The following is a 25,508-nucleotide window of genomic DNA, read 5'->3' on the forward strand; positions in this document are numbered from 1 at the left end:
ACACTCTCCCTGGGGCCAGAGTTACACTCTCCCTGGGGTCAGGGTTACACTCTCCCTGGGGCCAGGGTTACACTCTCCCTGGGGCCAGGGTTACACTCTCCCTGGGGCCAGGGTTACACTCTCCCTGGGGCCAGGGTTACACTCTCCCTGGGGCCAGGGCTACACTCTCCCTGGGGCCAGGATTAGATACCATTCTCAGGGTTAGAGCCAGGGGTAAAAGCGTCACTCAGCCGTTATCCGCTCCATCAAGGTTCCATCCAACTGGCAAAATTAGCTTACAAGTGACTTAATCAGCTACCACACTAGCCTAGCAGAAAACTCAACACAACATCTCTCTCTCTCTCTCTCTCTCTCTCTCTCTCTCTCTCTCTCTCTCTCTCTCTCTCTCTCTCTCTCTCTCTCTCTCTCTCTCTCTCTCTCTCTCAGCACTAAGGTGGTGTGCTTTGTGGTTGCTTTGTGATCTCCTGTGTTTCTGCCTCTCCGGATCATTGTGTTATGTTAGCATGAGGCTAGAGCTGCTGTTACGCTAGCTGCTACTACATTAGCATGAGTCTAGCTGGGGTCGCGTTGGGCTAGGGCTAGAAGGGTGTTGATGAATGGCTGCTTCAGGGGTGTTTTACGAGACAGCTCTGTGATAAATCGCAGGAAATGTGCCTTTCCTACAGATACCATTTCTCCTCTACTCCGCTCTTTCTTGCTCTCTGACAAATTGCACATGTATGTGTAAACACATACAACACACACACTTTCCTCCATGCGCACACTCAAGCACACATACATGCTCCGAAACAACACCAGCACACACCACCGAACTCATCATGAAACATGCACACGTATGCAATCACACACATACACCTACACACACACACACACACATACACAAACACACGCACAAACACACAGACGCACACACACCTACACACACACACACACACACATACAAATCGTGAGAATAATCAGTAACTGTTAACCTGGTTGAGCTCGATCAGCATATTCCCATAAATAAAGCGTGTTGGCGAGGGCGGAGGGTGTGTGTGGAGGAGAAGTGTTGCCCAGAGGCAGGAACACCCTGGCATGGGGTGAGGCTGAAACGCTGAGAGGACGGGGAGCAAATGGGGATACGAGAGGAGAGGGAGAGCGAGGGGGAGAGATAAAGGGAGGGTTGGGACATAGGGAAAGGGAAAACAAGGGGGAGAGAGAAGGAGAGAGAAAGGGACAGAGAGAGAGAGAGAGAGAACGGGAGAGAGGGAATAGAAAGGGAGAAAAGGGAGAGAGAGGAAGGGTGAGGGGGATATAGAGATAGGAGCCAAAGGCTTCAGATGGTGTGTGTGTGTGTGTGTGTGTGTGTGTGTGTGTGTGTGTGTGTGTGTGTGTGTGTGTGTGTGTGTGTGTGTGTGTGTGTGTGTGTGTGTGTGTGTGTGTGTGTGTGTGTGTGTGTGTGCGCGCATGTGGGGGGGGGTTGTATATTTATGTGTGTGTGAGACTGTTTGTATCTGTGTTTGTGTGCATGTGTGTGTCTGTGTGTGTGTGTGTGTGTGTGTGTGTGTCAGAGTGTGTTTGTATGTGTGTTTGTGTGTGTGTGCATGTGTGAGAGTGTTTGTATGTGTGTGTGTGTGTGTGTGTGTGTGTGTGTGTGTGTGTGTGTGTGTGTGTGTGTGTGTGTGTGTGTGTGTGTGTGTGTGTGTGTGTGTGTGAGAGAGTGTTTGTATGTGTGTGCATGTTGGGGGGTGAAGGTGACTTCCTGAAATGTCGAGAGGGAGAGGGAGGAGGAATGTAGAGAGGAGAAAGAGAAGAAGTGATCGCAAACAGGTCAGGAGAGGAGAACAAGATGGGCCAAGGGGGCGGAGCCGAGGGGAGGGCAGAGGGTGATTGGAGGAGGTGAGGGAATGACGAAGACGATGATGGTGGTGGTGGTGCTCATGACCCGGGGCGTGGGAGGAAGAGGGAAACACTATACGAAAGAGAGAGAGAGGATTGCGTCACAGGGAGAGGGACGCGGGGGGGAGAAGGTCGCGGCTCGCAGCCAGACGCATGTCCACCGCCCTTACAAGTCACCATACGGCCCAGCCTGCCACTTAAGCTCTTAAATAAAACACACCGCATTTACCAGATTGCATTGTGGGACAGCGAGGGAGCCGCTGGAGGCGAGAGGGAGGGAGAGAAAGAGTCGTAAAGGAGGAGGAGGAGATGACGGCAACGTGGATCTTGGCACCCACCCACCCCCACCACCGCACTGAGGGGGGTCTCGGTGTGTTGGGGTTAATGAGGCGATTGGCGCGGGCAATTAGCCACCGATATGACATTATCAGGCAGCGATAAGCAAACGCATCATGAGCTTTATAAACGTTTTCGTCTCCCTCTCTGTCTCTCCCCCACTGTCTCTCCCCGTCTCGCTGTCACTCATTCATCTGCCAACCTTCCTTTATTCACTCGGCTCATGCTTGGACACACACCGCTTCATTCAGCGGGGGCAAACGCGTGTGGCTAGTGGATCGATACTCACATTAACCGTTCTCTGGGGGTCACCGTCGGACGTCATGAGGTGGACTTTGAGAATTGAGGAACAAACTGAGGGAGAAAAAACGACTCTGGACTCAAACTGTGACATCTATGGAAGACGCTCATATGAAACAGCCTAGGCCTCCTTAAAAAGAGGAAAGGGAAAACCGATGACCAGAGTAGATAACTGTAGCGCCACCACGAGAAAAAAACACATTTGACCATCTTTAAAGAAGAACAAGCGCCGCCATGTCTCCGTGTCCGCTAGGCCAATAATCCCCTAGCGACACGAGGATAAACCCCTATATGTATTTAGGTGCTTTGATTTAAAGACCAAATAATGAACCGTGAGAGATGGGTTAATGCAGTTTGGCTGCTGCTGGAGTCTTATCAGTTTAACATTATTAGCAGACACTACGTGGCTCCTCACTGCCTTTGACTTCAACAGGGCCCGGAGCCAGACCGAGAACAAAAGCTGATTTCACTACAGTCGGCTGTTTAGGGGTTCATGCCCCACCGGGAAGGGGACTGGGGCATAAAAAAGGAACTGCTATTATTGCACAAGCCAGTCTTTTTAAAGATGGGGAGACGGAAATAAGTTCCTTGCCCTTTAAAAAAATGGCTAAATAAGTTCTTTGGTTGGGTGCGCTAAGCATATTTGAGTGTGACAAGGTTTTGAACGCTATGGGAATACGGTTTGGGGCAGAGTTTCTTGTTTTTTTCTACTTTTGCTGAGCCTTGTTGAGGGAAAGAGAAAGAGAGACAGAAAGCGAGAGAGAGAGAGAGAGAGAGAGAGAGACAGAGAGACAGGGAGACAGACAGGCAGCAAACAAAGCAATAGAGAAAAGATAGAGGGAGCATTACAGACAAAAACAAGCGTGAAATAGAACAAGACAGAGATAGACCAAAAAGGCAGACAGCTAGAAAGAGAGTAAGAGAAAGAGAAAGAGACAGCAAGAGAGATAGACGGTGTGAGAGAGGAAGAGAGAGGGGAGGGATTGAAGAGAGTGAACAGTGAAAAGCTGAAGGATTTAGATTATGAAACAGCTAAGATGTTTGTTTATAGTACACCATGTTTGTTTGATGATTAATAGAAAAGTCTTTGCATTGCATTTTAATGACCCAGCAGCTAAATATAACAGCCCAGATCACTGCTTAATAGTACAGCACAAGTTGAATACACTGTCAATTGAGATACATACAGTGTCAAAAAGAAATGCACAGTACCGTTTCAGCACAAAACTTTGGTGAGAAAGGGAGGAGCTCTGTATTCACCGACCAAGCAAGACGGCCATCTTGTCCTGGTCCACTAGTCCCGACAGGACAGCAGAGGAGGCGGAGTCACGTCGCACTTGACGGCAAAACCTTAGTGGTGAAATGTACCGAAGGTGATAACTAGGCTGTGTCAAAATTAACAAACTGCAAAATAACATTATTAATCGGTACTTTCCTGAAATGCTGACGAGTCAAAGATATTTTTGTGAATTAGAGAGATGCCTATAAATCAAAACCCAGCTCCGGAAACAGCACCACACAACGATGAGGTGATGCAATCACTGTGCCAGGTGACATCATCTGGCTCTTTCTGGACCCACCAGAACTCGGCAGCAGAAATGACACACTTTTAAACAGAGATTGCACCGTTCATGAGTTTTAAGTGTTGACAACTCCTCTGCAGTCACCCCATCTCAAATTCAAGACCCAATGAAATGAAACATGAGCGTCTCACCTTGTGACCACACTTTTCACTTTCAAAACATCATTCATAAGCTCTAACCAATTGAGTTTTAGTTATGCAGCACTGGCAGTCAATGACTTTGCACGACGGTAGATCACGTTGCAGTGGGTTGCAACTCCTGCTGAGCCAGTAGCTTAGCATTTATCAGAAGCCCTCCATCGAGTAGGTTTCAGCCAGTCAATGAGCAACGTGCTGTTCAATAGACACCCCGTGGTGGAGGCTTGGAAATCCCTCTAAATCCTCAGCCTAACTTAACAACAGCCCTGCACAAAGATCCATCAATAAAACCGCCCAGCACTTGGGAGCTAGACAGGCTGTCTTCCTCCCAGAGTGGCCTGACTGCAGGCCATGAATTGACACACAGTTTAGCGCTGCTTGCATCGTAAAAATTGACATTTACAGTATAGTTTCTTGTGCTTGTTTGTGTTTTAGATAGACAATGCTTACACACACACACACACACACACACACACACACACACACACACACACCAGCCTATTGACGAGACCCGCCAGGCCTCCCTCTGGGAGAGGGGGGGGGGGGGGGGGGGTGAAGACAGCCACTGACATCTCTAATCTGGACATATTTAGCTGGATTATCACCTTCTAATATAATCCGGGAGGTGAGGTAAAGGGCTGCGAGGGGGTGGCGGTACACGCCTCTGCCTAGTCACCGGAGTTAGGAGAAGAAGGGCGCCCGGGGTAACTACACAGCAGGTACAGCTCTCTCTCTCCACCTCTTCTCCTTCTTCTTCCTCCCTCCTTCTCCTCTCTCGCTCCCTGCGTCTTCCTTTCTCCTCTCATCTGTCTCCCGCTCCTCCGCCAGCTGCTGCTTGTCTGAGCGGCGACAGGAAGTGGCAACGGGTGCAGGTGCCAGCGCGACAATATTCTGCCTAGTCAACGTGTTCCCGCTGCACGTTGCTTAATCTCTCTTTAAAAATACCCCCCCTCAAAGAACAACGGAGGCACCGGGGCTGCGAGGAAAGAACCGAGCCGAGTCTATTTCCATTTTTATGGCCTGGGTTCACGGCTCGCTGATAGGAGAAGGCGGCGGGCGTCGCCTTTGGTGCTCGTTTGCAATAAGTCTGCGTTCCGGCGTTGATCTGCGTCTCGTTGTGAGGACAGCAGAGCAGATGGCCCGCTCCGCCCCCTTCCTCTCTGATTTGTTTTCCTTGGAATGTTTTGTTTCCGTGTCAACGGGAGCCTTTGTCTCCGCCGCCGCCCGCCCGCCTTGTCTGCGCCGCGATCGCAATCGGCGTGATGCTCGAGCCTCCGCGCCCCGTGTGTAGGATTACAGCAGCCCAGCTAATTAAATGCAACACATTTCTTTTTAACATTAGTGTGTTCCTCATAAACTCTGCGGGTGAAAGCATCAATCTTCAATAATGCAATAGGACGTTAGGCACGAAGGGGTCCTGAGGGGTCCTGAGGGGTCATGGGTCGGGTCTTCGTGATGAGGCCAGCTCCAGGGTGTTCATTGATCACTGGTGTTTATGGAAAAGGCAAGGTTAGGCCCTCTCCGATTGATTATTGATTACAGATTAGAGTAATAACTCCAGGAGAAAGGTGCTATGGAACACAGGCTTCGACTACACAGGTTTTTTTAGCTGGGTGGTTATTCCCATCATGCCTTGCCTTCCTTCAGGTTGTTACGCAGGACATTGCCCCCTAAACAAAACCTTCCAGGAAGTAATCCTATTCAATCCTCTTGCACTGCATCATGGGAAATGTCAGAGAGAAGTACACACTTCTCTCTAAGTACATACATACAGTACATACAAATAATTTACTGTATATTTATGCCTGTATGTATGCATATATGTATGCCGGCATGTATGCATCTATACATGCATGTGTGTAAACACATGAATAAATCGTTATGGTGTTTGAGTGTGGGTTTGTGTGTATGTATGTGTGCGCACACATGCGTGATTGTGTGTGTGTACGTGCGGATGCATCGATGAGGTATTCAATGCCTTGCTTCTTGTGTCTGTGTCTGAGTGTGTGTGTGTGTGTGTCTGTGTATGAGTGTCTGTGTCTGTGTCTGTGTATGAGTGTGTGTGTGTGTGTCTGTGTATAAGTGTGTGTGTGTGTCTGTGTATGGGTGTGTGTGTGTGTCTGTGTATGAGTGTGTGTGTGTGTGTCTGTGTATGAGTGTGTGTGTGTGTGTCTGTGTATGAGTGTGTGTGTGTGTGTCTGTGTATGAGTGTGTGTGTGTGTGTCTGTGTATGAGTGTGTGTGTGTGTGTCTGTGTATGAGTGTGTGTGTGTGTGTCTGTGTATGAGTGTGTGTGTGTGTGTCTGTGTATGAGTGTGTGTGTGTGTCATGGTCTGCCCATTAGAAGGCGAGCGCTAACGTGCACACAGCAGCAGCAGACCCTCGACTACGTTCACTAACATGCATGTCGCCTCCCGCCAACCCAGATCATAACTTATACCCCCCGCCGCCGCCGCCCCCCCGGCTCTGACTGTAGCGCCAGGCTAGCCCCGTTGGTTCAGCCTTTCCCGCCCCCCTCACTTCAATCAGCAAGATTAGCATCTGAGGCTAAACCACCTGTCAGCCCGGTTGATTGACAGCAATTGGTCACTGAGGGAGGTTGTTTTTACGACCCACGGAGTGCCTTTTAAACGTGTGTGTGTGTGTGTGTGTGTGTTTGTCAGTGTGTGAGAGAGAGCGGGCGCGTGGACTGTGTTCAGTGTTATTGTTTTTGTTTTTGCGTGAGAGAGAGAAAGTGTGTTTGGTGAGTGTGTGTGTGTGCGTGTGTGTGTGTGGGTGCTTGTGAATGAGTGAGAAAGTGTGTGTGTGTGTGTGTAGTTGTTGTATTCTTGTGTATGAGTGAGAGAGGCGGTGTATACTTGTGTGTGTGTGTGTGTGTGCGTGTGTGCGTGCGTGCGTGCATGCGTGTGTGCGAGTGGGTGAATGAGGAGGGGAGGGAGTGAGTATGTGTGCATGTGCAGGCGTGTGCGTGAGGGTGTTTTGTTCACTGAAAGATGAAAGCGCCTCTTGAGGCGTCCAATCTGAGCTCACCAACAAAAAAACATAAATCTGTCGGAGAAACGAAAACGGTGAAAGGAATGAAAGAAGCGTCAGACATACCTTTTTTGTCGCCGTGTTTTTGTATGCAAGTCTGTGTGTGTTTGTGTGTGTTTGTCTTTTTCTCCATTGCTATTGCGAGTGAATTGAAAGCCCGGTGAAACAATGTCTCACTCGCGAGTGACACAGAATTTCGATGCACGAGAAAAACAAATGAACAAACGGTTTAACAGGGACGCTCGCTTATAGCGAACCAGCTTCTCCCTAGCAACGTGTGAAGGGGCTAACATGGGGCAGAAGACGAACAACGCGACAAAAGGCCAGTTGAGCCGACATGGTTTCACAGGCTTCTTGTGCTACTCAGTACGCGCGCCTCACTGGTGACGTGAGACCCTCTCCCCTATATAATGGCCTGGGTGTTCGCCTGAGCGTCTTATGGGTGCGGCTGCCATGGCTGATGGTCATCAAGGAGGCTTGGCTGTCTTCCTGTCTCTTCTGGTTAGGGGCCGACCCTGCTGTCTGTGGGGGCTCCTCAAGCAGACTTTGGGCTCCTGAGACCCTCCACCAGGCCTGGGGAAGGGACAGGGGGCATTAACTCTCAATGGGTGGTGCTGCACACTGACACGCACACACACACACACAGAGGCTGCCGTTTTTGGGGACATGGATGTGTGTTTTTGTGGTGTGTTGGTGTGTGGTCGTTGCTGAGTTTGTGGGTTTTAGGCGGAGTTTGTGGGTTTGAGGGGCGTTTGTGCGTTTGGGGCGAGTTTGTGTGTTCATGGTGTTGCCATGTGCATGTGTGGCATGTTTATGCCTCTGTGAGGCATTGGTGACGGTGGAGTCTTGTTTGTTGTCTGTAATTGTGGCGTGTTTGTGAATTTGTGGTGTGATCGTAAGCTTGTGCTTGTGGCATATTTGGTTTGTTTGTAGTGTCTCTGTGGCCTGTTGGTGTGTGTGTTTGAGATATGTTCAGTGTCTGTGGCGTGTTGCTTTGCTTGTTTGTGATGTGTGCCTGTGGCGTGTTGATTTGTCTATGGCGTGTGTGTGTGTGTGTGTGTGTGTGTGTGTGTGTGTGTGTGCTGCATGTTCATGTGACCACGGAATACTAGCTGTCTGCTTTGGTGTGTTTGTGTTGTATCAGTGTGTTTGTGGGGCATGCGTATGACTATGGAGTGTTTGTGTGTTTGCAGTGTGTCTGTGCCTTGTTTGTATGTCGATGGGTTGTTCAGATAGCCAAGACTCCACGGCCCCTTGGCAACACACACAACACACACTCTGCCCCCGGTAACGTCCTCACCCATATACATTATTCTTAATCTCTCTCTCTCCTTCTAGGCACTCTCGCTCTCTTTTATTTCTTCTTGATTGCTTTTTTTGTTGGTGTCAGTTAGGATTTCATAAATACGCCTTAAACATATTCCTCTTTGTTCCTCATTTAATTTGCTTTGCATGCCTTTCCTTCTCCTGTGAGTTTCTTTATTATTGGGAACGAGACACTGTGCGCATATTTTAAACCCTGCCTTCTTCCCTTGTTTGTGTCAAACATAACAAAGTTATATCCTCAACTTGAAAACTCTCGAAACTGTTCCGTTCCTAATAAAGGGACCTAGAAGCCACCACACACACAGAATAGTGTGTGTGGTTCGGGCCAGAAACAGAATAGACACACACAAATTAGGAATACGAAAAGAGCAACTTAAATCAGGAATATGGTCAGAGCAACTTAAATCAGGAATACCATAAGAGCAACATAAATCAGGAACACGATCAGAGCAACTTCAATCAGGAACACGATCAGAGCAACTTCAATCAGGAACACGATCAGAGCAACCTAAATCAGGAATACGATCAGAGCAACCTAAATCAGGAATATGATCAGAGCAACCTAAATCAGGAAAACTAGCACCGATGACAAACCCCATGGTGGGGTTCTCCAGTACTCCCTTCAGACATAATTTGCACCAATCAATGAGCTCTTCTCCTCCCATGCAGAAGCCTGTGTTTGCCTCCCTTCAGCCAGCATGTCTGTGAAGGGCGTGAAAGGAGCTGCAGACAGCCGGCCGTCCGCAGCTGCCAGGTCGGTGAGACAGCCAACACCGCCGATGCCCGAATTACAAAAAGTGACACAAGCTTCATTGGAGAAAATTGCAAGGGCTCGCCAAGGCCGAGAGAGAGAGAGAGACAGAGACCCAGAGAGAGAGAGACGCACTTTAAACTGAATGCCTTTTCTTTTATTGAGATATAAAACGGTTTGACTTTGAAAATATGACGTCATTTAAAGTAATCCAGCTGAACATTCTGAGTCATGGCCTCTTTGTAGCTTGTAGGTTTCTTATTGAGTTATCGAGACATAAACCAGAAAGAGGCGTCTCTCACATCATGTGCCACCATCAAGCGCCTCTCTTAACAACAATATCGTCTAAACTACTGAGGGAACCGAGTAGTTTAGTAGTGTTTAACGGGTCTTCAGCAGTGTGAGCGTTAACGGTCCTGTGTCTACTCTTCCAGTGTGGCGTCTCCACGTGGCCGAGCCCCGTCTCCCGGAAGGTTCCGGCACAAGGCCATTCAGCTCAGCCTAGGCAAGAAATTCTGGTGGGTCTCCTTCTCCATTACCTACCCCCCCCTATTGTTTTCTATCATGTTTTCAGGGGAAAACATGTTTAAAATGGACTTCATTTGCCTAACATAATGCACACAATTGAACGACCGCTGAGAGAAAAACAAGCGTCTCTCAGCGAGAAGCTTGTGGTTGTCTTGCGAAGGTTAAGTCCTGTCTATTCTTCCTGCGAAAAAGAGGTGAACTCGATTTGATTACTCGCTGTTGTCAATCAAAGCCCTCCAGGCTTCACAATAATGACTATTGACTCATTCCCATTGAATCAATGAGCTTACTAGTTGTTTTGGAAAACATCTGTCTGGAAACCACCAAGAAAAGTGTCAGGGACATCTTTGTTGTTCTCAATTTGTTAAGCTTCATACCGACCGATGGGCCGTTGTGATCTGAAGCGGTGGTGAAGGATCCTGTGAAGGAGCGTCATTATTTCTTTAGCAGAGAAACACATCAACGCCACATCCTTTCACAAAAGCAGAAAATACAGATTCATCATTCATCAGATGCTTGAATCTAAAGTGAATAACTAGTGAATTCATCGCAATAGGAGCAGGCAGGGTGTTGAGACGCCCTTGGGTTTGAACATTGGGGTCAGAACCCAGAGGCTTCCATCCGGGAGTCAAACCCTGCTGACCCCCTTCGAACCTGACCACCCAGCCCACCTTCACCTTCAGCTCACCAAGATACGGTGGAGCTGGCTTGCTCTGTCCTTCACTGAGTGCTCGCTGCGTGGGTGTGAGGGCAGTGTTGGACTCACACATGTCTCCTCCGCTCAGCTCCAAGTCACTGTCCAGTTCACGTACCTCCGGGAAGGAAGCAGAGGAGGCACAGCAGCGTGGCAAGAGGAGCCTGAGCCACACCTCAGCGGTGGCAGCAGCCTACGTCTCCTACCTCAACAAGCTGTTTGGACAGGTCAGTGGTCCTACCTCAACCAGCTGTTTGGACAGGTTAGTGGTCCTACCTCAACCAGCTGTTTGGACAGGTTAGTGGTCCTACCTCAACCAGCTGTTTGGACAGGTTAGTGGACCTACCTCAACCAGCTGTTTGGACAGGTCAGTGGTCCTACCTCAACCAGCTGTTTGGACAGGTTAGTGGTCCTACCTCAACCAGCTGTTTGGACAGGTTAGTGGTCCTACCTCAACCAGCTGTTTGGACAGGTTAGTGGACCTACCTCAACCAGCTGTTTGGACAGGTCAGTGGACCTACCTCAACCAGCTGTTTGGACAGGTTAGTGGACCTACCTCAACCAGCTGTTTGGACAGGTTAGTGGACCTACCTCAACCAACTGTTTGGACATGTTAGTCTTCAATCCATCAATCCTCCTACAGTGTTTCTCCTCACTACAATTGTTATACTAGACAAATCTGCAAGCTTGTGTGGTATTTGTTTTGGCATGCGTGTCTGGACCCCCTCATGTTCAAACTGATTTCCACAAGGCCTGGCCTTGGTCGGGCCAAGTTTCATCAACAACAACCAAGATGGCTGACGCCATGATGTGTCACAACTTCCCTTGCTCTGATTGGTTGTAGGCCCATCCAATGCTGTCCAGAGGCATCTCGGTCTGCGCCTGTTGACAATGCACCTTAGGAATCTATAATGAACCCCAGAGGTTCCAGAGTAATACGTATTTGCAAATTGGTCTGGCGTTGCAGGCTTTTTTGTCATGCCACCGAATGAGACCATTTCAGCTGGAATGCACCCGAGACCAACTGGAATCAGTGATCACACGCAGACTATCTGCGCCTGCTCGCCCCAACACAGTGCACGTCACACACACACACACACCCCGGCATCGCTGCTGGAAACACTGTTCTATATATATAATCCATCCATCCGTCTTCCCATCTAGCCATCCATTTTCTTTGCCCACTACTCTCTGGCGTGTGTCTCGGGGGGCTGGTGGCCGGCAGGCAGAGAGAGAAAGAGCTGAAATGGGATCCAGTCCAGCACAAGGTCATCAATGCAACTCTGTTGGTTCATGCGGTGTACACAGACACCTCTCTCCCTTGCCCCCCCCCCTGGTTACCGCCTGTGGAATCTTCCCTGGCCTTCTTTCCATGAAGCAGTGACACGCTGATCAACAGGATAACCAGGAGGAAGGGTTTATCTGCTCCAACACAGTGAGTGAGGGAGGAGTGAGGGAGATACATGCTTATCAACACTGAGGGGATGATGGAGTTACTCCTCTGATTTATGGGATAATGCAGAGCAGTGGTCGCCAACCCGTCGATCGCCATCGACGGGTATATCTTTGAGGCTCCCCCTGTAGCTCCAAATAAATAATGGAAAACATACAAAAATAAAATAGGCCTGTTAAAAGTTCATTTTTGCAAACGCTTCTCTCTCTCTCTCTCTCTCTCTCTCTTGATCAGTGATTGGAATAATGGCTTTATAAATAATGGCGCTCGTAATGGCGTTAATCTTATTGATATTGTTTTTGTCATCAGACCAACTAGATCTCTCTCTCTCTCTCTCTCTCTCTCTCTCTCTCTCTCTCTCTCTCTCTCTCTCTCTCTCTCTCTCTCTCTCTCTCTCTCTCTCTCTCTCTCTCTCTCTCTCTCTCTCTCTCTCTCTCTCTCTCTCTCTCTCTCTCTCTCTCTCTCTCCGAATGATAACGATTGGCTGAGGTAGGGTAAAATTTCATGCTAAGCTAATCAGAGGTAGAGTTGGGTAGAGTTGTTTGTCATTTAAGCAGTTGGCCAGAAGGTTGATGAATAGTTAAAAGTCCAAACTGTCCTCCACTTTTTCAGCCTTGGTCTGCAGAAGTAGTTTACAACGTATTATCTTGTCAATGTGGCATCTGACAAGCGTGCTTTATGTGTTAGGAAAAATCCACCCACAATCGGGTGAAAAAATCATAAAAGGGGTTTGAAAACAATTTCTCAAGGAGACGCGTCGATCGATGGCTAAACAATCGCTCTGACAGAGGCAAAAATAAGAACAGACATCTTCTATGTACCACGTCAGCGAGCTGGATACGCAGAAGGAGAAAAAACAAGCTCTGCTAAACACAAGGTCATCACTAAATTATTTCAACGCGCTACAAAAGCAATACAGGCGGTATAGTATCAGGTGCAGCGAGCTGGACCATCAAATATCATGCCGCTGAGACATCAGCAAATGCAGTGGAGAAAAAAAAGAAAGGAAGTCTATTCCAACTCTGTGATAAACTCCAAACGCTGCGCTGTGCAATATTCTAAGATAAGGAAGGAGTAGACGGCATTTCTGCATATGCGACAGAAAGCACGCTAACGTTTTCTATTCTCTGGGGCTCACGGAATAGAGGGAACCCGTGGAGACAGAGAGAGAGAGAGAGAGAGGCGTTGAGGAGCACGTTGAGAGCCAGTGACACGCGTAACGTACGCTGGGCTCCCCAGCGAGGGGCCCGGCCGGCTTCAGGAGGGGGTTGAAGTAGAAGCGGGGTCCTGCACCCCTTCTGTCGCCGACCTTCGCGTTAGCCCCCCCGGCGTACGCTACATGCGTGCTACACAAAAGAGAAGGGAGCAAAATGCTCAAATGAACGCCTAAAGCGGTTATCTATCCCACACAGCCGCTCTCTCTGCTACGCCAGGGGCTGCTCTGTAAGAACACATCCCCCCCCTCCCCTCCCTGTGTGCCCCCCTCTTCCCCACCCACACGCACACACACAGAAACAAACAAACACAAGCCCCCCCCCCCCCCCCCCTTGTGCGCGCCCCCCCCCCAACCACACACAGAAACAAACCCGGAGCACCTTACTTCCTCACGTCCGGGTGCTGTGTCGGACCCCTTGCTCTACCACACAGCCCCCGGGTTGCTGCCTAGCTGTAGGGAGCGTGACTGGGAGAGTGACTGGGAGAGTGACTGGGAGAGTGACTGGGAGAGTGACTGGGAGAGTGACTGGGAGAGTGACTGGGAGCGTGACTGGGAGAGTGTGGGGGCTCTGAGCTGCCAGCCGAGCCCTTGGTCCCTCTCTTCTGTCTTTCTGCCTACCCGCTTGCCTGTCTCTTTTTGTCACTCTTGTGTACCTGCAAGTCTGTCTCTTTTGCCTTTCTGCCAGCCTGTCCGTCTCTTTTGCTAGTCTGTATGCCTCAAGTAATATTAATACTTCCTCTCTGGTTCTGTAACTACCCTGCCCTAGTAGTATTTATGCTCTCCTCTCTCGTAGTATTATTACTCCCCCATCTAGTAGCAGTAATACGCTCCTGTGTTGTTCTCAACCCTCTGGCAGTATTAATACTCACCTCTCTATATAGTGGTAATACTCCCCCCTCTAGTATGATTCATACTTCCAACCCTCTAGTAGTATTAATACTCTCCTCTAGTACTATTATTACCCGCCTCTCTAGTACTATTAATACTCACCTCTAGTAGTGTTAATTCTCTCCTCAAGCAGTATTAATACTCTCCTCAAGCAGTATTAATACTATTAACCCGACCCCCCCCCTTAAGCTCTGCTTAATGTCATCTCCCATTAGAGTCAGGAGTAGCCAGAGTCAGGTCCACTAGAGGAGAACCAGGGGCATTAAGGACGGACCCACACAGTCCATGTCCAATACAACAGCAGCAGATCTCACGCTTCTGTGAGGCTTAACACACGCTCTGATGCTTTGGATAAAAACATCTGCTACGTTACTAAATGTAACCCTGATCAACAGCCAGGGAGAGAATTAAAATCGATGGGATCTTAATTTAAATCTTAACGTGGATTGTGAACGAACTGCGCGGACGGACTTAATAGCATGGAGATTTCCTCCTCATGTATGACTGTGTGTTTTATCGATGTGTTTCCGCCTGAGCCGTTTGTGTGTAGCGGCGGCGGCAGCGGCAGCAGCAGCAGTGTCTCTCCTCCTCCTCCTTGCTCCCTGCGTCCATGCGTCACGCCTTACAAAGCACTCGTCTGCTTTGCGGCGGCGCATGTGGAAGCGCAGCAGAATGGAATTAACCGTTAATGGACACGTATTGACTGAGGATTTGAGACTCGCCATCGGAATGATGCGGTTTACCCCCTCTCTGGACGAGAGGCAGAGAGGGAGGGAGGGGGAGGGAGAGAAAAACAATTAACGGGGTGACCTTGACATCCCACAATGCCCTTGTAATCTGGTGCTGCCTGCTCCTCTGGAGGGTACACACACAACCGGTTGGCCTGCTCTTATACCGCTCCTTTAGGCCCATGAGATGTACAAATATTCTGTACCCCAGGACCTAAAAAACTCGAGATTGCCGTCATAAATCATAAATGGGGCTGGGATATTTTGGGCGCAGCACCTGTGTGTGCAGTGAGTTGATACGGGGTAAAGTGCGTGACAACGAGGGGGCTTTGTGTCACCACAGCGTTGAATGTCACTGGACACACATGAGGTGTGCACATGCAAGTGTTTTATTCGCGAGAGCCACTGCTGAGCTTAACATACTCTGAACTCTGCTCCAGCAGAGTTCTGCTGGAGCTCTCTCCAGCAGAACGTACTTCTGCTGGAGAGAGCTGTGTGTGTATGGAGGCTAACGCAGTGAATACAGAGCTCTTAGCTTGTGTTAGCTTTGTGTCCGCCTACGTTAGCGTCAACGTGGAGCCAGTTGGCATCAGTTTCAATGGAGGGAATTCAACTGTTACTACACAGCCATTTGAGTATTTCAAAAGGTGCCTCTTCTTTCGCCAACTCGTGCCGCTCAGGCTGTCCTGTGATAAGGATGCCTCAATTATTCTTATCTTAGGGATATCAAAAGAACACCATGTCTCCTTCTCCCACTACAACCAAACCTGCTGCCGACTGAATATGTTCAAGTTCTTGGTGATGTTAAATAGACGTGTGTGTGTGTGTGTGTGTGTGTGTGTGTTGGAGGGTGTGTGTGTGTGTGTGTGTGTGTGTGTGTGTGTGTGTGCGTGTTTGTGTGTTGGAGGGTGTGTGTGTTGGGGTGTGTGTGTGTGTTGGGGTGTTGGGGTGTGTGTGTGTGTGTGTGTGTGTTGGGGTGTTGGGGTGTGTGTGTGTGTGTGTGTGTTGGGGTGTTGGGGTGTGTGTGTGTGTGTGTGTGTGTGTGTGTGTGTGTGTGTGTGTGTGTGTGTGTGTGTGTGTGTGTGTGTGTGCGTCCGTAGTGAAGCCTGTGAAATTCCATAAGCAGTGGCGGTCAGCATGCAGATATGTTGACAGGATATGCGTGTCCTGATAAACAGCTGAGGAGGGATTTACTCAGAAGGGTAATAGGTATTAATGGCGGTACTCTGTCGCATCCCTCAAAACACTCTCCTCTCAAATCTGCTCGTCTCTCTCTCCCCTCTTGTGTTCAATGTCTCTCTCCCCTTTGCCACTCTCTCGTGTTCAATGTCTCGTGCCCCTCTCTCATTCAATGTTTCTCATCCCTTTCACTCTCTCACTCCTCCCTCTTGTTCAATGTCTCTCTCCCCTCTCTCTCTTGTTCAGTGTCTCTCTCTCCCCCCACTCTCACTATCTCTCTCTTTCAATGCCTCTCTCACAACCAAAGTCCCTCGTCCCTCAAGTGTCCAATGGCTCTCACAGTCTTGTTCAAAAGTATCCGCACCTCTCTAGGTCGAACTCCATCTCCCAACCACTGCCTCTCCACCACCCCCTTCTCTCTCTCCCTCACTCTCTCTTCAGGTCTTTCGTCCAATTTCTCTCTGGCCTCATTCTCCATTGCTCACTCTTGTCCAATTTGCTTCTCCCTCCACACATCCTCCCGTCCTCACCCAATGTCACTCGCTTCTCTCTCTCTCTCTCTCCCCCTTTCTGTCACCCACCCCACACCCCTGTGCCATCACCAGGAGAGAGACCTGATGCCCCAGGAGTTGGATGGTAAGTGAAGTTTGTGTTCGCGTCATTATGCCCAAGACATTTGTGTGTGTGTGTGTGTGTGTGTGTGTGTGTGTGTGTGTGTGTGTGTGTGTGTGTGTGTGTGTGTGTGTGAGTGTTTGTGTGTATGTGATCCTGTGAGTGTCTTTACTTTCTCACCTCATGGAACCTGGCTCCCCCTGTGACTCATAACAGGGGGGGAGGGGGGGGAGTTGTTAAAATACACGACTTCAGACCAACCTGGAGGACTTCATCAATATCACTACCGCCCGGCGCTGACGGAAACACACAGAACTTTCTTCCCTGAGTGTCAGTGGTCTGGAGGGGGGGGGGGGGGGGTTCCAGGGATGTGTGTAGGGACAGTGTGTGTGTAATTGCTAGCGGTTATTGTTTGTGTGGGCTGACTGGTCTGTGTGAGGCAGTGTGAGAGGGTGTCTGTGTGCAACTATTACGGTCTGGGCAGGCAGAGCGTTAAGGACAATTCTTCACGTTTAATGTTGTCGTAATTGCTTTCATGGTTTGTGGTGTGTGTGTGTGTGTGTGTGTGTGTGTGTGTGTCTGTGTGTGTGTGTGTGTGTGTGTGTGTGTGTGTGTGTGTGTGTGTGTGTGTGTGTGTGTGTGTGTGTGTGTGTGTGTGTGTGTGTGTGCGTAGGGTGTGGGTGTGTGTGTATGTGTGTGCATAGATTTGTCTGTGCATGGTGTGTGTGCCTGTGTGTGTGTGTGTGTGTGTCGGTGTGTGTGTGTGTGTGTGTGTGTGTGTGTGTGTTTGTGCGCGCGTGTGTGTATGTGTGTGTGCATAGATGTGTGTAAACGTGGATGTTTCGGTGAAAGCTTACCCCACTGTCTCCCTGCCTCTGGTCCAGAGCTGCAGGAGGCCTTCAAGGAGTTTGACTACGACGCCGACGGCTTCATCCACTACAAGGACATCGCGGACTGCATGAGGACCATGGGCTACATGCCCACCGAGATGGAGATCATCGAGATCATCCAGCAGATCAAGATGAAGTGTGAGTCTGTGTCCATGGGAGTCTATACCGCGTGTGTGTGTGTGTGTGTGTGTGTGTGTGTGTGTGTGTGTGTGTGTGTGTGTGTGTGTGTGTGTGTGTGTGTGTGTGTGTGTGTGTGTGTGTGTGTGTGTGTGTGTGTGTGTGTGTGTGTGTGTGTGTGTGTGAGCGCGCGCCTGTGTGTGTGTGTGTGTGTAGGAGTGTGCGTATGTTGTTGGTTTGACGGGCAGGTAGTAATGCATGTGTCTGTGGTCTATGCCCCTTTTGCATATGATTGATGAAGTCCTTGAGAGAGAGCGAGAGAGGGAGAGAGAGAGAGAGAGAGGCTGTGTGCCCATGTTCACATGCAAGTTACTGTGTCCATGTAAAACTGATGTTTGCCTTTGAAGTTTGGGCCATCTGTGACGGATTAGCCCGACTGATTAATGGCCCTAATAGAGCCGGTGCAGATTCCAGGTGTAGATGCATTCTTCTCACTCATCCTCTGCTTGTGTATCATACTCATCCCTCCAGTACTCCTCCCCTCTCCTCCCCTAATCTCCTCCCCTCATCTCTCCAGTTCTCCCCTCCTCCCGTCTCCACTCCTCTTCTCCTTCCCCTTTGCCTCCCCCCATTTTCCCTTCTCCAGCCCTCTCCCCCCTTCCTAACCTCATTTCCTCCGCCCTCTTCTCCACGCCTCCTACCGTCCCATCATCTCCTCCGCCCTCAGCTCCTCCCCCCCTCGTCATTCTTTGCTCTTCTCAAATCCTCTCAATCCTTCATTTCAGCCCCCATTTCCCACGTTTACCGCAGCTATTCAGGGGACAGTGATTTCATGGGTGTGTGTGTGTGTGTGTGTGTGTGTGTGTGTGTGTGTGTGTGTGTGTGTGTGTGTGTGTGTGTGTGTGTGTGTGTGTGTGTGTGTGTGTGTGTGCACGTGCGTGTGTGCACGTGCTTGCGTGCACGTGCTTGCGTGCACGTGCTTGCGTACCGACAGGGGGTGGTCACGTGGACTTTGATGACTTCTGTGAGCTCATGGGTCCCAGGATGCTGGCAGAGACGGCCCACATGGTGGGACTCAAGGAGCTGCGCTGTGCCTTTAAGCAGGTGAGAGACGGCCAGGTGAAAGGAGAGACAGAGAGAGCAGATTGAAGATGAAAGAGGAGAGAGATTCAGATGAGAAAGTGAGTCAGGGAAGATGAGAGAGTACCTGGGTTGAGAGAGGAGGAGAGGGAATCGGATGAGCGAAGTCAGGGCAGATGGAACTGTGATCTTCTCCCGGGAAATGGTACACCAATACAATTTATAGATGTATGAATAGATACAAATGAGAATCATGATTCTATACTTTCCACTACGGCCTCAGTTCTTCAGTCAGGACATTGGTGCTGCCGGCCTTGTCTAACCCATTGTTCATTCTGCCGCAATGCCAAATTGTGACCGTTCTGTAAAACCTCGATAACTTATTCCCGCAGTTAATATGCAACAACACTGCTTTATCCCAATGCAGCATAATGAATTGGATTGTGACCCACATAGTGTCATTGCATCACCCCGCCAGATTCTTGCTCGCTAAATGTGCCTCATTGGGCTGTAGCACCCCCTAGCTGCTGTCGTTAAAAGTATCCCATCCTCGGTCTCAATCAAAACAAGCGTATTTACACTTCACATCTACAGTATCTATCCAGCAGACGTTTAGAGGAAGGGCACTGAGGGGATCAAAAAGGAGAACACAAATGTGTAATTCATCGTGATCATTATTCATTCATTCTCTTTTAGCCCTACAGTCATAATTTCAATAAATGTCACAAGGGGTTTGCCTTTGATAATTATGCTTTGCATATAGCTGATGTTTATGCTGAAAAAAAACATAAAATGAATCAGAATAGATAAAAAAGGGGGAATTATTTCAAGCTGCATTCATTGAAATGTATTTGATTCTATTTCGGGATTTCCACAGTTCGTTAGAGTAAATAAAAAAACAACCTAGGTCCAAACACAAATTCCAAGTAACATTGACCTTCAATATGATAGATATACTTTGATTTTAAGCTCTTACAAATAATTTCATAATTCACCCCTCATAATTCACTCTCCCCCTGAGTTCGTGAACTCCAGTTGACCAATTTTCAAAAGCTTGGCAAACCAGTCAATTGCATTACAGTTAATCTATTTAGCTGAAGCATTTTTTGAAAGCGACTTACAATTAGCTAATTCAACAATGAAGCTATAACCTAGAAAGGGACAATTATTCGAATAGATAGAATTCATCACGAAAACAAACTGCTTTAAGTGCGACAATATCCAAACAACAGAATGATAGCAGATTGTATTTTTTTGTATGGGCCAAGATGAAGGGTGAACAGACGAGTCTTCTTGTTCAGCTTAGACAGCTTTTCCTTTTTAACTATAGACTATAAAACACAATAATCCCAAAGGCTTCCAGATCTTGGCTTGATGGGGTTTGCAAAGCACGATTTCTGAAAAGAAAGCCTCTTCTCTTTCACCTCGCCTTCAGAATGTTAACCGTATTGTAATCCTTACATATTTGTAGTTATCCTTCATTTCTTTTTATGGTCCTTTGCCTCGCATACAAACCTGCACATCCATATTAGGTACATCATTTGAGAAATCATTCACAACTACTAATCCTAATTCCATTACCTTTTGTCTTTCCAATCTCCCTCCATCTCTCTGACGGCGTTTGCTGCACGATCCACCATCTCACCTCAAAACAAACACAAACAACACACACGTTCACACACACACACACACACACACACACACACACACACACACACACACACACACACACATACACACACACGCACCATCCCTTCGGCGCTGAATCCGGCCCTCGGCAGTTTGACTGCGACGGCGACGGTAAAATCACCCCTGATGAGCTGAAGGAGGCGATGAAGGGCCTCCTGGGGGAGAAACTGAAGAAGGGGGAGCTGGAGGAGATCCTGGCGGACATCGACCTCAACAAGGACGGCAACATCGACTTTGACGGTGAGTCTCACCCCGGGGGGAGAGGGGTCAGGGGGGTCATGGTGGGGATCTGGTTAAACAAGGTTAATTTTTGGGGCGCCCGGTGGTTCACCGGGGTAGAGCGCATTCCGTTAAGGCTCAGTCCCTACGGCAGCGACTCGGTTTCGATGCCTGCCCGTGGTCTTTGGCTGCATGTCCTACCCTCTCTCTCCCACACCTTCCTGTCTAACTCACTGTATCTTTATGAATGAAGCATAAAAATAAGTGGTCCATTTTATACAATACACAATCCCTAACCTAATGCGCTCTTAATCCAAGCATGATGTCAAATAGGGAGGGTCCTCCTTAGCAAAGGAAACCGCATCATTAGGAAAGACTTTAGCGCCTTAAATGTGGCTGAGGTTGAAGGTTACGTCCCTCCCAGCAGCAGATTTACATTTCTTCGAACCAACGAATCCCAGAGGGCCCTTGAGGGAAAGACGTGCTGCATCCATCCGGGTGGGGGAGCATGGCTGAACACTTACCACTGACCTCAAATTCACGTATATTATTTCCGGTTGAACCCCATATCGTTTTATCACTAAAGCTGTGGAGCACTCGGAGCACACGCACACGATCTGTTCCTCAAAGTTGAAACCTCAAGCAAACCGCGGACGGGCAGTCGGGAATAGATATGACCGGGATCTAAATCTACAAAAAGGGAATTCAGGATAAAAGCGCAGAAGGCGAGTTCCGCTAGGGAATAGGAGTGAGGGGACCAGGAGCTGAAGGAGAAGGGAAGGAGATTCTAATGAAGGAAACAGGGGATGGGCGGGGAGCAAGGTGACAATGAAGAAGACCAAGTCAGACGTATTGGAAAAGGCCTGGTCCAGCTGAATCAGTAGCACATTAAGCAGATCAATGTTCCTGCTGCACCCCCCAACTACACACAAACTCAACGCATTGGCAGCTCAAGGACTTGCTGGACTCACACACACACACACACACACACACACACACACACACACACACACGCAAACAGCTCATCAAAACAACAGCTATAGATACACACACAAAAAACAAGCACAAACACACACCTTGAAGACCGTACATGTGCACATATTTAAGCCCAACAGGAGTGCCACACACACAAATACATCAAAACAATGGCTATAGGATGACACAAGCCCCCCCCCCCCCACACACACACACACACACACACCTGTCAGTTCGCAGCATATTTAAGTATGTGGACTGACCCATTAAACACCCCACTTCCCTCTGTCTACCCGCAATCTGATCAATTACAATTACTTCAGCCTTTGCCAATAGGCGTGTTATTGTCAGAAGGCATCCATAGACAGGCCCTTGACTACCCCTCCAACCAGCCTCCACGCAGCCTAGCCTACATATTAGATTGTGCAATGGGCAACTGGACCCAGGGGCCTACTGGAACCCTTTACAAGGAGACGCCTGCGTGGTTGAACAGACTTCTTAATGACATCTCCCCCGATGGGCTGTCTGTCTGATGCCTGTCTGTCTCTCTGTCTAGGGACAGACAGACGTGCACCGTGAATGCCTCCGCTCTGAGGCATCCATGGAGGCTCCTCACTTTTCATTACAATAGTTACCACTAACACTAACCCCAGGAGAAAAACAGCCTTACCTCTACACTTTCTAACGATAGGTCTAATTCAATTGATATTTATTTAATTGTCATTCTGAAATGTTGTGTCAGGGGTTTTTGTGGGTAAAAATTCTCTTTGAACGGTGCTTCAGAAACAAAGTGTCTTTCTGCCCACCACATAAACGTAGCTTTTGAAATTATATTAGGAACAGTGAAAGCTTAGACCTACTGCACAAAGCTACTTCAACGATAAGAGTCAACCGCACAAAAGAGGATGTGATGAGTCACAACAGCAGCTGTGGGCTAAAATGCAGATGAAACAGGTGGAAAATGATAATGAATAAATATGAACCAAGATAAAGAGGAGGTATAAAATAGTTATTTATCATAATCTGGCACTACTGCATGATAAAACATTGTGCAGGTTCAGTAAAGTCCTTGGCAAGGAGAAAAGCCAACGAGAAACTTTCTTTGTAAACAGCAATACATCTGAATAGTCAATCCGTTGGTCGAGCCTTGGCTCCGGGTTAGGAAACGTCTAAAAACGATCCGTGCCCGTGGGGCCTGTCTGATGCATTACTAAAGAGAGCATCCTCAAGAGGGGTCCCTGGCGGGCCTCGTGCCACTGGATTAGGCCTTGAATTTACAGTCGGTCCGTTGAGCCGATCAATGAAGTCATCCCTTAAAGATCCACCGGAACATTATTTCACTCGTCGTAGGAAGAAGGCAATATTGATTGGAGACCTAAATGGCCCGCAGCTACCCATAATCACTGTCGTCAGGTGACTGAAAACACCGCTAACGACTCGCCTTGATTGACAGCAGATTGCTGGGGAAAGTGAGGACTAAACTTCCTCGTTCGAACAGACGCTGAACGTCTCATACCTAGCCTGTCCATTTAGGACTTTGAGTAAAAGCAAGCGAAGACGCACGAACACTCACGTATAGTTTAAGTTATTGCCTCGAAGGACGGGCATGCATATCCTAACATAAAGGCCAACAGTTTGTACGTTGAATGCCAATTGGATTGTGTGCTTTGCCTATGTGCTTCAATTAACAATACAAGAATAAAAACAGGACCAAATTCACATTTTTCAACTTTACTGCATGTTTGGGGCAAAGTTTAGCCATTTCCCATTAATATAATGACTATAAGCTTACTTTATACTATCTTAATGACAAGCCATTGAATGACAATGAATAATCGAACAAGCTGGCCCTCTGCGCTCCCCCTACTCACCTGTTTCTGTAGAACTGAAGTTTCATCGAAGCAAACGAAACCTAGACTAGATGACGTGAATAAAGCCGGGACATAACAAGGGTGCACTTGCCAAGATGTCCTGCCCGCCGGAGAGAACAATATACTCTAAAACAAATCTACCTTCCTCTGTAAGCAATTTTGAGCAGGTTAATTCAATATAGAATGTAATACGCCTACATTATTATTTTCTAGCGGACTGGCCAATCGATTGCAGACTATTAGTTAGAAGTACATGTAACTGGGTTTATTATGATATTATGGATTGGTACCATTGTTACTTGTCCAAACAGAGCTAGGAATAGGTTGTCTATTTTTCTGTCTTTATTATTGAGGTATGCTGTTAATTCTGTGCAACCCTTATCTTTCTCCTGCAGAATTTGTCATGATGCTGTCTGCGAGGTAAACAGAGGGACGCAAGCCCGCAACGCATTGGAAGAACACAAGTGAATGAATGCAACTTTAGTAGTTGTTCCATTTGTGATGCAGTGTATGTTGCACTACTGTTTGCTCCAAAGTATTATTGCATACATTTAGTAACATAATTGCTGCTACATTGAACATGGCGGGGCATCAATAAATCGTAATGCGCTACTTTAGCGCCCCTAAAAGGCTGCAGACAGAACTGCTATCTCTTGTTACTGTATATAAACAACTATAATACGTGCGTTGAAAAAGAAGTGCATTTATTATTGGACACATAACTTTGAATTAGTGTTTAAATGGTAATACCTTTTAAGGGCATTCTCAATTTGCCTCCTTTGGATCTTAAATAACTACCATCAAGTCAAGAGGGACTTTGTTCAAATCACTCTCATCCTTCGTCTACAACAAAGTGTTTAGACCGTAAGAGACAGCTCAGTGCTACTTTTCCGTATGCCACTGTATGAATGTGCGTTTTAACATAATTATTGTAGTCAACATTACCAACAAAGATTGCTGAATCTTTGGGAGCGGATACACACATGAGATAAATAAAATACAACAATAGCAACACTCAACTCTAATCTCCACACTGAAAGAAAACGAATCACGCTCAATGACTAGCATAGTGGAACAGGCCTAGGCTACCAACATCATTTGACGAACGACATTTGGAAGCAGGGGATGAACTGGAAGAAAGAACATTTGTGTTATTTGAGGCTGATTGTGTCCGTATTGGATTTAAAGTGGGAAACAAAATGTGCATCTTGTTCCACACAATTGGAAGAAAAGCAATATGAATGAATAAATGAGGCCTTATGGCCTTGTTTCATTCAAGCATTGCCCGGCGACTCTCGTCCACGTTGACATGCAGGACTAGATGTGAAGGGTGCCGTGTAAATAAAAAAGTGGAAAAGAACAGTGTGACTTAAAATTTCAAAATAACCATGTATGGACTTTCTTTAAGCTCAGACTGTATACATCAGGCTGGATTCGGCACAAATAATTTCCATATCATAAAACATCATTGATCTCTTACTAAATCTTTTTTCCTTTTTCGTATCAAATCATCAACACTTAATTTCCAACCTCCAAAATTCAAAAGACTTGTCCATGTAACCTGCATGTTCATTGGTTTACAATTCATTATAAAGCACTCTATGGCCGTGGGATTGGTTAAAATCGACAAAGGAGGAGGAAGGCAACGTTGCAAGGACAGCCAAGGTTAAATCAACACATGTGTTGTCTCGGTGGGGGTGATGGTGTCCCTGAGATTTCTCTGCCCTCAATCCAGGCTTCTTCTGTCTGGTGTCGTGTCACATTTCCAGAGCAGCGATTGTTCAGTCTTTTAAATAAGTGCCAACGTGGTTTTCCCAACCATTAACGGAAAAGTTCACATTCTGCGTCGGAAGCCAGCGTACGAGTGTTCAAATCAACAGGAAGCACGTTGCTCGAGGTAAGCAGCAAAAACAACAAATTAAGTCATTTGGCAACTGGTAGATAAGTAGGTTAGATGGATGTGCCTTGGGAGGGAGAGGAGATGGAGTATGAGGAGAGGAGAGGAGGAGGACATGGAGAACGAGGA

At 47.9% G+C, this 25,508-nt stretch overlaps 1 protein-coding gene across 3 annotated transcripts; it reads left to right on the forward strand.

Annotated features, from left to right (window-relative positions):
• The first annotated feature begins 4,718 nt into the window (after nt 1-4,718).
• On the forward strand, nt 4,719-25,484 carry cabp4 (calcium binding protein 4). Of its 3 annotated transcripts, none has more exons than XM_060047243.1 (9): nt 4,719-4,953; nt 9,286-9,346; nt 9,778-9,861; nt 10,657-10,792; nt 16,635-16,665; nt 17,526-17,669; nt 18,643-18,752; nt 20,510-20,657; nt 23,878-25,484. In XM_060047243.1, exons 2-9 carry the CDS (start codon nt 9,291-9,293, stop codon nt 23,904-23,906), a joined length of 738 nt encoding a protein of 245 aa, XP_059903226.1. In that variant the 5' UTR covers nt 4,719-4,953; nt 9,286-9,290; the 3' UTR covers nt 23,907-25,484. The 3 variants fall into 3 exon arrangements, with proteins under 3 accessions (XP_059903226.1, XP_059903225.1, XP_059903224.1); XM_060047242.1 differs by having other exon boundaries at nt 4,721-4,953; nt 9,262-9,346; XM_060047241.1 differs by lacking the exons at nt 4,719-4,953; nt 9,286-9,346; nt 9,778-9,861; nt 10,657-10,792 and having other exon boundaries at nt 15,329-16,665.
• Nucleotides 25,485-25,508: the final 24 nt, after the last annotated feature.

The sequence above is a fragment of the Gadus macrocephalus genome, chromosome 3 (assembly GCF_031168955.1).
Source record: "Gadus macrocephalus chromosome 3, ASM3116895v1".
NCBI classification, from domain to species: Eukaryota; Metazoa; Chordata; class Actinopteri; order Gadiformes; family Gadidae; genus Gadus; species Gadus macrocephalus.